Below are 14,640 nucleotides of genomic sequence, written 5' to 3' on the forward strand. Positions count from 1 at the left end.
TGTTATTGAGAATTATTATTTTTTCCATTTCGATTTTAAGTGAAGAATTTCTATTTTGAAGCTTAAAAATTCTTTATATGAAAAGACAAGAAATTCTTTTCTTTACATGAATCACATGCAGTTTTGAATCATTCAATGTATTTATTATTTATTATTTATATTCTATCTTAATAAAGAATTGCTTATATTTAATTATATTGGCTTTTTACATTTAAAAAATTCTATAGTTAATTTATCTTCCATGTTGAACTGATATTTTTCAAGTTTTGAATCATTCAATGTATTTATTTCAGCTATCAGGTGGAAAGTGGGTGGGTAGGTACATTGAGCATGCATTAAAATTTCCCCAAAGCTTGACGAAATTTTAGGGGCCATCAACCAAAACTATAATAAAGAGGAAAATTATATATGCATATATTTTGATCCGATAAGAATTAGATAAAAAAGAAAATTCAGAATGGCAATATTTGGAATAAAACATAGAAGCAATTGCTTCATCTCATGTTTATAAGAAATGAAATCCTTAACAACAGCAAACAAGAAAAAGTATGTAACGTAACAATCATAAGAATTACAGTACAAGAGCGAGGAAATGAGGTTTGCTTTAATTGACATAGTGCGCCCACCATCATTCAACGTCCACGCATGCTGAAGAAAATGATGATTATGCAATGCTAAAGGGCCAATACAAAGAGAAATATTGAAGAAAAATCACATCAGCGGCCGGAATTAAACACCTACCCAAGAAAATGGAATATCAATCGACAGAGCTGCTGCAATCACAACTCTTATAAGCAGCACCACCAACTCGGCTACCCTCGTCGAAGTAATTCCCTGCCGGGATGGTTGATTAACAATCTCTAGTTTCCCAAATCTGTAAGAAAATTTCAGCACTCCTGATGAATCAGAACCACCATTTTTTTTCACTGAGTATTTCACTGTCTTGCCAACTCCAGCTCCCTTTGGACAACTAAAAAGTGTTCTCAGACGACCCCAAAGTGTCCTTTCCAGATTAAAGAGTTCCTTGAACGATACACATACCTTCCCAATATATTTGTCTCCAAGGGCCCGGCTGCGGTATAATTTGATCTCAAGCTTAACAACATCATGTTCAACAGCCTGCTTCCCTATCATGCATGTAGTGGTGAAGTTCCATGCTGGGTTGGCCCCCCCTTTCTTGTCCACTGGGGTTCTTTTCTCCGTGTTGGGATGGCCTGCAATTGAAATCTTTGCGTAAACCTTCGTTTTTTGTGTTTCCCGTACATCAAGATTTCGAGCTGAAATGAGGGTGATCTCGAACATCCTCCATTCCATGATTTTGGTCTGTGTGTTTCTAAAGCCAAAGAAATATTGCTGGGCGCAAAAGAGGGAACTTGTATTCTAATATCTTGCTGAACGCGTCTTTGAAGGACTTGTGAGTCAACTTCCCCACTTGCAATATCTTGTGGAATATAAATGAAGGAAGCTACAGTGATACCAGAGTTTAACCCAAATATCCTTCTATGGGTTGAACAAGTCTTGATGTGGTTAACCGAGCCATCAGAGAAAATTATTGAATATGTCATTAACTCATTGTAAGGATGGTTCGATATTTCTGAGCACCAAGTAAAATTTATCACACTCCATCTCTATACCACTGCTTTTATCTATTTTCTGTTCCTATTTCTAATAATAAAATTGATTATTAGGAGTTCCATGCTACGATTGAATGGTTTTGCAATTCTAAAATCCTTTGAAATAAAATGTGTATTATTTGAAAAATAAAAAATAAAAATCAAAGCACGAGAAATTATTTTCTTTACATGAATCACACGCAGTTTTGAATCATTCAATGTATTTGAATCATTCTTTTCTTTACATTTTTCTTCTATTTAAATTTGTTAACCAATTTTAATAGTTGAACTTTAATCAAATAAATTTCCATCACCGTGCAAGGTCAACATAAAGAAAACTAATTTCAAAATATTTACAAAGAAGATTCCTATGAGATTTAGTGGCTCATTTTTAAAACCAACTTTTGAAATATATATTTCTTGTATATGTCACCACAAACACATGTGGGCAAAAAAATTTAGTAACTTGTCAACTTTAATTAGTATATATTATAACTTTCAATACATGAAAGGTGTATCAAAATCAAATAAAACTAAAGGAAAATTATGTTTTGAGGCCCAAATTTTTAGAAAAATAAAATTTTTAAAAAATAAATAAACATTTGGTGTCCTTACTCTTAGTTATTCTAGCCTTAAAGCACAGTTTTTTTAAAATATAAAATAAAATAAAATAAAATCCTAAAGTGCCCAAAAATAGTAACTCTCAAAAGTACTCTTCCCTATTTTATAAACCCATATATGTTACTAAATATACCCATCTTTTTATTTTTATTTTATCTTTTTAGTTTATAAACCCAAATATGCTAAATGTACCCTCCCTTTTTTATTATCTTTATCATTTACAAAAAGTTTCTAGAATTATCAAATTTGTAGGTAAATATTATAATTATATTTTTTTCATTAAACATAAATAGTAACATTAAAAAAATTAACAATGAACACTAATAATTTAAAATTTTATCTAAATTTTTATCTACTTTAAAAAATATTAAATTACAAGGAAGAAATATAAATAAATAGATTTTATATGTATTTAAGAATATAAAAGACATGATGATATGAATGATTATTTTTGCTTAAAAAATATTTATAATTTTATTTACAAATGTACGTTTCACTTGTATTCAATTATTATATAAAATAAAATAAATAAATAAATAACTTATTAAGAAAATTATCATTTACGTTTTAAAAACAATGCTAAAATGTTTCCCATTTCCTCATCCATTTTCTTAAGAAGAAAAAACAAAAAAGCTATATTTTGCATGTCAGTTCAACTCTTACACGAAAGGTATCAATGAGTGAAGCAAGACTTTTAGTGTGTCTAATCTTGGTGATTTTTTTATATTTTAAATCTTAAAATTGTTATTATAAGAAGTGAAATATTGTGATGAAATAGGGAAATTAATCCATTAGAGGCAATGACCTTATTTGGATGCAATTGACTGGGGTGTCCAATAATATGGAGTTATGAATAAACTTTTATTAATGGCTTTTGATGAGTACTATCACACAAGATGCAGAGATGTTGTGTCAAAGCACCTTTATCTTGAAGGTTACAATTCTAAAGTGATCTAAAGAATCTTCGGAAGATTAAATTCTCAACTACCATTTATTCCTCTTGAGGGATGAAAATGAGATGGGTTCAAGAGGGCACATCTTAATTCTAACCCGACCCTATTTATTAAAGCTATTACCATTTTCATTACAATAAAAAAAATGAAATAAATAAATAAATGGTGTGGGACCCCTATTATTTAAAGCTATTACCATCTCCATCACAATTAAAAAAACTTAAAAAGAAAATTAAATGGGGTGGGATCCCTATTATTTAAAGCTATTACCATCTCCATCACAATAAAAAAATGAAAAAACAAAAATAAAGGGGGTGGATCCCTATTATTTAAAGCTATTACCGTCTCCATCACAATTAAAAGTGAAAAAATAAATTTAAATGGGATGGGACCCCTATTATTTAAAACTATTAGTCACAATAAAAAAAATGAAAAAAAATTAAATGGGGTTGGATGAGACAAATGGGAATGGAATCCCCGGCACCATTTAAAAATATACATCTAATTTGTTCCATTTAATTTTTTATTATTTTTTAAGTTTCTTCTTTTAAATTTTTTAATTTTAAATTACATTAGAAGTAAATAGAACTTAAAAATAAATAAATATTATATTAGAGAATTATATATTTTAATTGATGTGTGAAACAAGGGGAAAATAAAATAAAAAAATAAAATTTTAAACCTACTTATATATACAATCAAAGTTAGATAAGTCATAATACTCAAATCTATCATGAATCTAACTCGTATTTAGAAAACAATTTTTCAAACTTGCCCTTGATCTATTTATCTTTGCCCTAAACTTATCGTACTAGGATAGAATGGAACAAGGACCAAAAAGAAAAAAAAAGGTCCTATTATCGTCCTTATTCACATTGGGTTCAATTTAGATAATTGAGACTAATTCAATCTCATAAGTTTAGAAGTAGGTTGTGCATTGGGTTCAATTTTTCTTGATTTCACTCCTTGACCATAGTTGAAACCTTCTTGAATGGTAATTTTGCATTTTTTGCTCATTCTAGTATATGTAACTATGTTTCATTTCTTTTACACATTTAGGAGATTGAGGAATTTGAAGGTTTCAGAGTTTTTCTTTTTTTTTTTTGGTAGTTTTCTTCCCTATGATAATAATGGAGATGTTAAATGTTTCAGACTTTTCTATAATAGTTGCACATTAAAAATGTAGTTTTTGATCTTACTTTAATTTAGTTTTTTATTTTAAAAAAGTTTATATAATGAGCAAGAATAAAATTTAGCAACCTATAAATTTTATAATAAATATTCTCACCACCAAAAAATAATTTTAGTAAAGGATCAGAGTCATAATTTTAAAATAATAAAAATAATCATTTCAAGACTACTTTTGCTACATGCCATTTTGGCTAAAAAGATAACAAAACATCTAGGCTTAAATAACCATGCATGTTTACGGTTGAGAGAGAGGAATAAAAGCTTGACTTGAAAATGATAAAATATGACAAAACATTTATAGAAAGGTCATTGTCATTGGATATGACCAAGAAATATAATAAATAAGAAAATAATTGGAGAAAAATAGAACAACAATGCCAAAATTTTCATGAAATGAATAGAAGTGGTATGTGGATTTTTGTTTTTTCATTATTTTCTTTTTTCTTTTTAAGTTTTGGTAATGCCTCTCCTTAGAAACTTCATAAAAGGATTAGGTCTTTATCATGTTGCATTTTTTATACTTAATAAAAAATCTTACGTGTTGAGATTATTAGTTTTAATATAAAAAAAAATGAGGAAATCTTATTTTAAAATAAAATTTTTAGCTAAATTTTTTTCAAACAGGATAAAATGTAGTTTGTATATGTTTACATGACCTTAAATCTTGAAGCATTTTCTATGAATTTTCTATTTTTAGATTACAATATAGTTTAAATTATGGAGATAAAGTAAACAAGAAATAATTTATAATAAAAAATATTTTTTTTAGCTACAAAAATATTAAGATAAAATTGTTAAACTTTCAATTGATTGCATTTTAAACACCGAAGAATATACTTTGAACATATTTACATATGTGTTGTTGCATCATCTCCATTTGTTGTTGTTGGTGGTGTAACTGTCCTTGTTGCTATTGCAATTGTCCTTCTTGTTGTAATTGCTATTTTTGATTTTTAATTTGTAGTTGTATCTCCTCTTCACGTTGTTTAAAAAGAACTATTTCTTCTATTTTTTCCTTAAGCTTTGATGCAAGAGTTGTGTTTGTCTCTTTTTTGGTTGTGGCTCCAAATACTAATGTAGGAGTTGCACCAAACCCACAAAACCATGTACACGACCATGTCTTTTCAGGCCCATTACTTGTGTGTAAATGTCATCCATTGACAATGGAGCAGATGATGAAGACTCTCCCATTTGTGATTGTGTTAGAGCTACGATAATCTTCTCAAACTGGGCCTGCAAGGATGGTTAAGGAAAATTCACTCGCTCTTAGATTAACATATAAGCATACTGTTATTTTTCTCTAATAATAATTATGAAAAGAAATTAAGTACTCACCATAATTTCACGGGATGCATTGTCAACGAGGGTTCCATCCTTTTCTGTGTGTGTATGCTTGAACATCTCTATCCTATTTGGTTGTGTGCCATCCTCTCTTAATTGTGTTTATCATGTTAAAAATAAAAAACAATTTATATTTAAATTATTATACTATGATAAACTCATCATGAATAACATATTGTTAAAAATGATGTACTAACTTGTTCATAATGGAGTTGTGCAAAGCTTTTAGACCCTGATGTGTAATTAATCTTCTGTTTAGCTCTATTTTCCTTATTTCTCTTAGAGATACCTACATTTGATACAAATATAAATGTGAAGTAAATAAAAGTAAATAACGTTTCCTCTTTTGGCCTAAAGACAACCATATTGAAACATAACAATTACAAAATATTAGCTAATAAATTACATGAGCATATTAATATTGTTATGATTTTAGATGTCATCATCATACCAGAAATACTTGACTCAGAGCTATCAGGTTGGGTAGGTAAGTAAGAAATATGCATTGAATCATGAATACATGTCGCATGCCCATGGTTGAAAATACCAAGTGCAATCCCTTGCTTAAGCTTCTCATGATGGTGAGACATGGTGTAATACTATATCAAATTTCAACATGGATAGTTGACGAAGAGGGTTAAATCAAACTACCATGAAATGATGCAAAAGATAATAAGCATACCTCTTTAAAGTAAAAACAAATATCATATTGATTTGAAGATATTGTATCCCTTTAATTTAACAAAAAACAAATGACTAATGTATTTCTTTAATTTATTGAAATTGAAATGAGAAACACAAAAGAAACTAACTTTATTAGAAAAGAAAGTTACAATTCTTTCTTTCATTCAATAAGCGAAAAATGAAACATCAATCTTCATCTTCTTCATTTTCATTTTCCTTTTGAGGAACTACATTATTTTTTAGGATGGTTTCTTCTAAAACGTGATTTCTATTCTACACAATTGTATCTTCATCAACCAACTCTGAGATAGGTAGGTGATTGATCATGTGATTCACTTTGTTGAAATGGTTCAAAATCACCATCAGATATGTCCTCACTCATTTGATATAGGTTTCAGGGTTGCGTCTCTCTGACTATATACCAATCTGATTCATTTGAGTTCTTCACATAGAACACTTGTTGGGCTTGAGATGCAAGCACAAATGGTTTATCCATGGATAACATTCATATAAAATTAACAGAAATGTAGTCATACTCATTATTTTTTATTTATTTTCCAACATTTATAACATCTTATCAATCACAATTGAATAAAATGACCCTATTTCCACCAAGGTAATGCAATTCAACAACTTCAGTGCAAACACCATAGTAAGGGACATCGCCTGTAATTGGATTCATATCTCGAGCACTTGCAAAACTTGATGTTTCTACAACTACAACAATTCCGCTATTTTGAGTCTTTATTTTGTTATCATGCTCTTTGGTGTGGAATCTAAATCCAATAATATTGTATCCTTTGAAGCATGTAACAAATGGATTTGGACCACGTGATAACACTAGAAGGTGTTCAGATATATAACCTTTACGATGCAATTGTGAAGCCTATAATGCAATAATGAGATTGAATTCAATATAATCATAGTATAAAACAAATTAATTAATAAGGAATATACTCACACATCTTTCAAACCACTTCACAGATTCCTTATTATGAATCAAATCTACATCCCAAGAAGATGTATGAGGTCTAGACCTAATGGTTTGCTTATGCTCCCTATGAATTAAAGAAACATCTATTAAGGATTTAAATTAGAGTTTTACTTAAAATTCATATAAATTTCCTACTTAATGAATGTAATGACAACTTCACAATTTGTTATCACATATAAGTGCTTGTTTCCACTCTTCTGAACTAAGTTCATGACATGTAGACCTTCCCAATGCACGTCTAATGCATTTGAAAATAATCAGCCCTTCATCTTTTATGTTGGTCAAAGCAACAAAGTTTCTATTAGTATGATTATACTTTGTTTCCACATCATTCAAGTAGATTAGAACATAATGTTGTACTTTCCTTGACAAGGTACCTTTCTAAAATAGAACCTTTTGAATAAGTTCTATTGTGCACATATGACTTTAAAGTGCGTAGGCACCTAACATTCAACGATATTGCACAAGTTTAGCAATCTTTGCCTCATTTTCTAGATGCACCGATAGATGCATCATAATGTTGAAGAATGATGGAGGAAATATCCACTCTAGTTTACATAATATGACAACAATATCATTCTCCAACCTTTGTAATTGATCTATTGATAAGACCTTTGAACACAATTGTTTGAAAAAGTTGCACAATTCAATGATAACTCCACACACATTCTTATGCAAAACTTCACAAATTGCAAGAGGGAGAAGTTTCTACACCAAAACATGACAATCATGTGACTTTAGACCATTTATTTTCCTATTATTAAGTTGCACACATTGAGATATTTTTGAAGAATAATCATTAGGAGCCTTCACTGATTGAAAAATCTTACAAAATTCCTTCATCTCATCTAGAGTTAGTGAGTAAAAGCTACGAAAAAACTATTTTGTTCCTTCTTTCTACTGGGTGAAGTTGGCTTCTAATACCGAAGCTTGTAAATCTAAACGACTATTTAGGTAGTCCATAGTTTTCCCATCAATGTTCAACAATGTCCCAATTATACTATCACACATATTCTTCTCAATATGTATTACGTCTAAATTATGACGGAAGATGAGTGTTTTCCAATATGGTAATTGAAAAACGATACTCTTTTTCTTCCAATTTTGCTGATGTGTAGCATTTCCCCTTTTTCTTTTTTGTGACTTTTCCAAAACAATTGGATCTAATTGTTCCAATTGTTGCAACACATCAACCCTAGATAATTGTGTAGGTGGTAGTCTAAGTTTCTCTTCACCATTAAAGGACCTTTTATCATATCTAAATCTATGATTAGTTGGAAGAAATTAACAATGACTCATGTAACAAAATTTTCGCCCATGTTGTAATCGATATGAACAAGTTTCTTTATTACAAGAAGGAGAAGCAAATTTTTGCTTTGTACTCCACCTTGAAAGGTTCACATATGCAGGCAAGTCACTAATTGTCCATAATATAGCTACATGCATGCAAAAATTTTGTTTACTCACATCATATGTAGTAACTCCATGCTCCCATAGTTCTTGTGATTCATCCACTAAAGGTTGTAAATACACATCAATGTCATTTCCAGGAGCAGTTGGACTAAGGAATAAGTAATGATAACATGAAAAATTGTTGTTTCATGCACATCCATGGTGGTAAGTTGTATGGATAAGAAAAACTAGCCACATGTTATGGGTAATAGACATATTGCTAAATGGATTGAAACCATCACTAGCCAACCCTAACCTTGTGTTGTGAAGCTCTTATGCAAATGTAGGATGTAAATAATCAAACTTTTTCCAAGATAAATAGTCTACTGGATGTCTCATCACGCCATTAGTCGTGCGACCTTGTGCATCCCACTTCATGCAAGAAGTCGTTTTTTGATGACATAAACAACCTTTGAAGCCTTGGTATTAGAGGAAAGTGTTGCAAAACCTTAGCAAGAATTTTCTTATCCTTTGAACATGTTCCTAAACCATCCCTAGAGTTACACTTGACATTCTTCCATCTGGAAGTACCACAAATGATACATCTGTTAGTATTTGCATTCTCATTTGTAAATAATATGCAATTATGTGGGCATGCATCTATCTTTTTGTAATCAAGCCCAAGATCACGAAATATTTTTGTTACTTCATAATAATTGCCTGAAAAACTATCAACCTCAAGAAGTGTCTCCTTCAATAGTTCTAATAATATTGTGAATGATTTATTACTCCATCCATTCAAGCACTTCATGTGCATCAACCTTATAAACTTTACCATTTAAATAAATAAATTTAGATTTTCAAAACTAAAACTATTAAATGACAATAGAATAGTAGGTATGATACTTTTTGACATAATTTTTAGATTAGTTTTAATTTCTTACATGGAGGATGTAATTAATTAACCTAAGAGAATACATGAAAGTTTTTCATAGCATATATGTATATGGAATAAACTAATATTACAAGGGAAAATAACAAAGAAAGCAAAAACTAAATAATGGACGAGGAAAGGAAAACATTTTAGCATTGTTTTCAAAAGGTAAATGATAATTTTCTCACTAAGTTTTTTTTTATTTTTTATTTTATTTTATATTATAATTGAATACAAGTGAAACATAAATTGTAAATAAAATTATAAATGATTTTTAAACAAAATAATAATTCATATCATCATTTCTTTTATATCCTTAAATACATATAAAATCTATTTATTTATATTTCTTCCTTGTAATTTAGTATTTTTTAAAGTAGATAAAATTTGAAGTAAAATTTTAAAATATTAGTGTTCATTGTTAATTTTTTTTTTTCAATGCTACTATTCTTTTTAATGAAAAAATATAATTATAATGTTTATGTAAAAAATTGATAATTTTAGAAACCTTTTATAAAAGGTAAAATATAATAATAAAAAAGGAGGGTAAGTTTAGTATGCACATAGGAGGGTTTATAAACTAAAATGATAAAATAAAAATAAAAAGATGGTTATATTTAATAACATAAATGGGTTTATAAAATAAAAATAAAAAGATGGTTATATTTAATAACATAAATGGTTGTAAAATATGGAAGAGTACTCTTGAGAGCTATTATCTGTGGCACATGGAGGGATTTTATTTTATTTTATATTTTAAAAAATTGTGATATAAGGCTAGAATAACTAAGAGTAGGGGCACCAAAGGTTTTATTTTATTTTTTTCAGTTTAGGCCTCAAAACATAATTTTGGTTTAGTTTTATTTGATTATAATACACCTTTCATGTATTGAAAGTTATAATAGTTACTAATTAAAGTTGGCAAGTTGCTAAATTTTTTGCCTACATGTGTTTGTGGTGACATATACAAGAAATATATTTCAAAAGTTGGTTTTCAAAATGAGCCACTAAATCTCATAGGAAGCTTCTTTGTAAATAATTTTAAATTAGCTAGTTTTCTTTATTTTGACCTTGCAGGATGATGGAAATTTATATTGATTAAAGCTCAACTACTAAAGTTGGTTAACAAATTTGAATAAAAGAAAAATATTAGTCCAACATGAAAGATAAATTGACTAGAATTTTATAAATGTAAAAAACCGATATAATTAGATATAAACAATTCTTTATTAAGATCAATACAAGTAATAAATACATTGAATGATTCAAAATTGTGTGTGATTCATGCAAAGAATTTCTCCTTTCTTTATGTAAAGAATTTTTAAGCTTCAAAATAAAGGAAGTGGGAGGGAAAGAGAGGGAAAGAGATAAAAAGAGAATATGAAGTTTAGTAGCATGGAACTCGTAATAATCAATTTTATATTATTAGAAATAGAAACAGAAAATAGATAAAAGCAGTGGTCCCATTTGGGCTAGTCAGCCTACGCGTGTTATGACATTTCCAGGAACCATCACGAATGATCAACATTGATAAATTTTCACTTGGTGCTCAGAAATATCGAACCATCCTTACAATGTTTTAATAACATATTCAATAATTTTCTCAATCAAGTTAATTACATGAGGGACTTGTTCAACCCATAGTAAGGACTTGTATTTGCCCTTTAGCATTGCATGATCATCATTTTCTTCAGCATAAATGGACATTGAATGATGGTGAGGCTCTATCTCAATTAAAGCAAACCTCATTTCCTCGCTCATGCGTGGACGTTGAATGATGTTGGGCTGTATGTCAATTAAAGCAAACCTCATCTCCTCGTTCTTGCACTGTGATTCTTATGATTGTTACGTTACATACTTTTCTTCTTTGCTATCGCTTTATGAGTCGATTTATAGGACAAGAGTGGATATTTAAGGTTCTCATTTCTTATAAACATGAGGTTGAAGCAATGGCTTCTATGTTTTATTCCAAATGGGTTGGTCCATGATACCGAACTCTACTTTTCGGTATCATACCCACACTTTTCCTTCAATAAAGGCATGACAAGTGTAGAGGAACCCAAAATAAATAAAAAAAGGAAAAAAACTACTTCAACGGATCACTAACAGGTTAACCAATATTTTTAATGGGAGACAATCTTACGCACGTCATATGAAGGTTCTCATTACATGCAATTAAACAAAGTTGTAAAATATTAACAATTTAAGAATAATTGTTATGTGATGATAAAATATTTATTTTATGATAAAAACTTATAACCCAATTTGTCAAAAAATCATACATAAATATATTAAAATAAGCATTTATGTATTAAAATTTTTTTGGTACGGCACCAAAGGAGGTACCGTTGAATTTTCCATGTATATATATACAGGGGATTGAATTCCATGGTCCGATTACCACCTGAAGTAAACGTGTTTGCTTGCTGCCTAGAAAGTTGGTGGGGATAATTTAGAACTAGCTACTCAACCAGCCCTGCATTGAAGGAAACATGTCTACTTCAGGTACTAATTGGACCACGGAATTCAATGCGGGGCTGGTTGAGTAGCTAGTTCTAAATTATCCCCACCAACTTTCTAGGCAGCGAGCAAACACGTTTACTTCAGGCGGTAATCGGACCATGGAATTCAATGCAGGGTTGGTGGTGTAGCTAGTTCTTAATTATCCTGATTTTACTTGACCGCCCACAAAAATATCAGTAAAGAAAGATTAACACTGAAAATTTAAGCACTAAAGTGGTTGATGCATCCTGCCTTTGTCATATTTCTAGTACTGATGACTCTGCCAGCCACTGGCAAGTTTTTCTGTACCTCCTCGCTGTTTGAGCACTTTTCCCCCTTGAATTAGGGCCTTTTTGAACAAGTATGGAAGTTGAGCAAAAAAAAAAAAAAAATCTCATTCTCGTCAAAGTATTTCTAAAATTATAGCAGTTTATGCCCATATATAAAACTTATTTTTCAAAGTATGAATTTAGTCTTTTTACATTAAATCTGTCTCTTAAAAAAGGGAATTAATTGAACTTGTTTTTGGAAATTTGAGTTCGACATTTTTGTATTAAATTTGTCTTTATAAAAGATGGGTTTATTATAATTAACTGATATTTTCAAAATATAAGTTTAATATATATATATATATATGCCATCGAAGGTGAGTGGGGTAGGGCACATGCATGATTTAATGGACAGTTTATTTGAGCATGCATTAAAATTTCATAAAAAAATGGACGCAATGTTGGAGAAATATCGGAATTTTAGGGGCCACCAACCAAAACCATAATAGAGAGGAAAATTATATATATATATATTGATTTGTAAGAATTTCTTAGTTAAATGTTAATACTGCATGTGACTACGCCTACCTACCGTGCATGCCAATGCTCATATAAACTTCCCATTACATCTTGGATGTGACTTTTCTAGCCACCTTGCATGTAAATGCTCAAATTTAACTCCCTATTCAGCAAAAATTTTAGTGAAATGATCACGCTCTGTAACATGATAATATATATACATACTTGTCCTTTGTGTTTTATTTTATTTTTTATTATATTATAAAGTGTTACGTCATTAGTTTTGAAGCTTGTTACATCAAGTTCCTCATGTTCGTCATAGGTTAGGTAAATGATATCTTTTATCCTCAAGGATTTCTAAGTAGTTATATGTGCCTCGACTAAATCGAGCATGTATACTCCGAGTAGGGTCCTCTGTTGGTATATTCTTTCTTTTTCTTTACTATGGCGCTTCTAAGTTGATGTTTTTTTTTAGCATGCGTGTCTCCGTCCCAAAAAAAGATGTATATTCTTCCCATCTAGCTAGCTAGCTCAAAGGGAGAGGCCTGCAAAAGCTTAATAAGCTCAACCAATAGAAAGAGGAAAGCTAGAGAGATCGAGCATAGAGGAGAGTTTATTATTATTTATAATATGACATAAATGAGTTCTTACTGAGATGAATAGAAACTAATTAATCCTACATGTGACTACTAATACCCAACTCTCTATTAAATCTTGTATGTGACTACTCCCATCCACCTTACATGTAAATGCTTAAATGAACTCTCCATTACACAGTACCACATACAAATAATCAAAGAATAAAAAAGGAAAAGAAAATAAGAAAAGAGGAAAAACCCACCACATGAAAGGAGCTAAGCCATGAGAGTAGTGTACTCAAGGAGTTTCTATGTATGCATGCTTAGACATGAGAGTAGGTGAAAGAGTAGCATCATATCATGTCCAATATTTTTAAAATTGGTCCGCACCAGCTAATTAGTTAAAATGTCAATCCATCAAATGTTGGATCTCTCAACCCAATTCTTGAAAATGTTGTGCCAACAGAAGGCTCAATGTAAACATGTTAGTTTAAGAATACAAAAATAAAATGATTTACACAAATAAATACAAGGTTTTAACGTGATTCAGTCAATCATGCCTATATCCACAAATGTAAGAGAATCATTTCACTATACTATAAATAATATTATAGAGGAAAAAAACTAGATAAATTATTGAGTTCTAAAAACATCATATGTTTCTCAACTCCTTGTATCTACACCCTAAACCACGAACCCTCTCACTCCATCAAGTATATCTCATTTTTTCCCCACATCTTTATCCATCTTGTATAGTCTTTAAGTCCATCTCCATTTCATTACCTTTTCCCATCATGACCTAGAACATTTATAGAGATCAACATTCCTAATAAGCTTCCTTATTTAATAAAAATAAAAAAATCTAATATTACTATAACATGTCAAGTTATTAATACAATATTCCTTATAAAAAGGGATTTATACTAATTAGGAATTTGAGACACCTATCTCCATCTTGGATGAAATTCTATTAAGTCAATCTTCCATCTCTCCATGATACATGTATCAATCCTAACATGAGAATAATCAACTCAACTTTCAATTAATTA

The 14,640-nt window shown here is 29.9% G+C and overlaps 1 protein-coding gene across 1 annotated transcript; it reads right to left on the minus strand.

Moving 5' to 3' along the window:
* Window positions 1–729: 729 nt before the first annotated feature.
* On the minus strand, window positions 730–1,314 carry LOC117905736 (protein SRC2-like). Its single transcript, XM_034818616.1, has one exon. It carries the CDS (start codon window positions 1,312–1,314, stop codon window positions 730–732), a length of 585 nt encoding a protein of 194 aa, XP_034674507.1.
* Between the last annotated feature and the right edge of the window lie 13,326 nt (window positions 1,315–14,640).

Source organism: Vitis riparia, chromosome 18 (genome assembly GCF_004353265.1).
Source record: "Vitis riparia cultivar Riparia Gloire de Montpellier isolate 1030 chromosome 18, EGFV_Vit.rip_1.0, whole genome shotgun sequence".
NCBI lineage: Eukaryota > Viridiplantae > Streptophyta > Magnoliopsida > Vitales > Vitaceae > Vitis > Vitis riparia.

Excerpts from the sequence above, each read along its gene's own strand:
- LOC117905736 (XM_034818616.1), bottom strand. The coding sequence starts at position 1,314 with ATGGAATGGAGGATGTTCGAGATCACCCTCATTTCAGCTCGAAATCTT.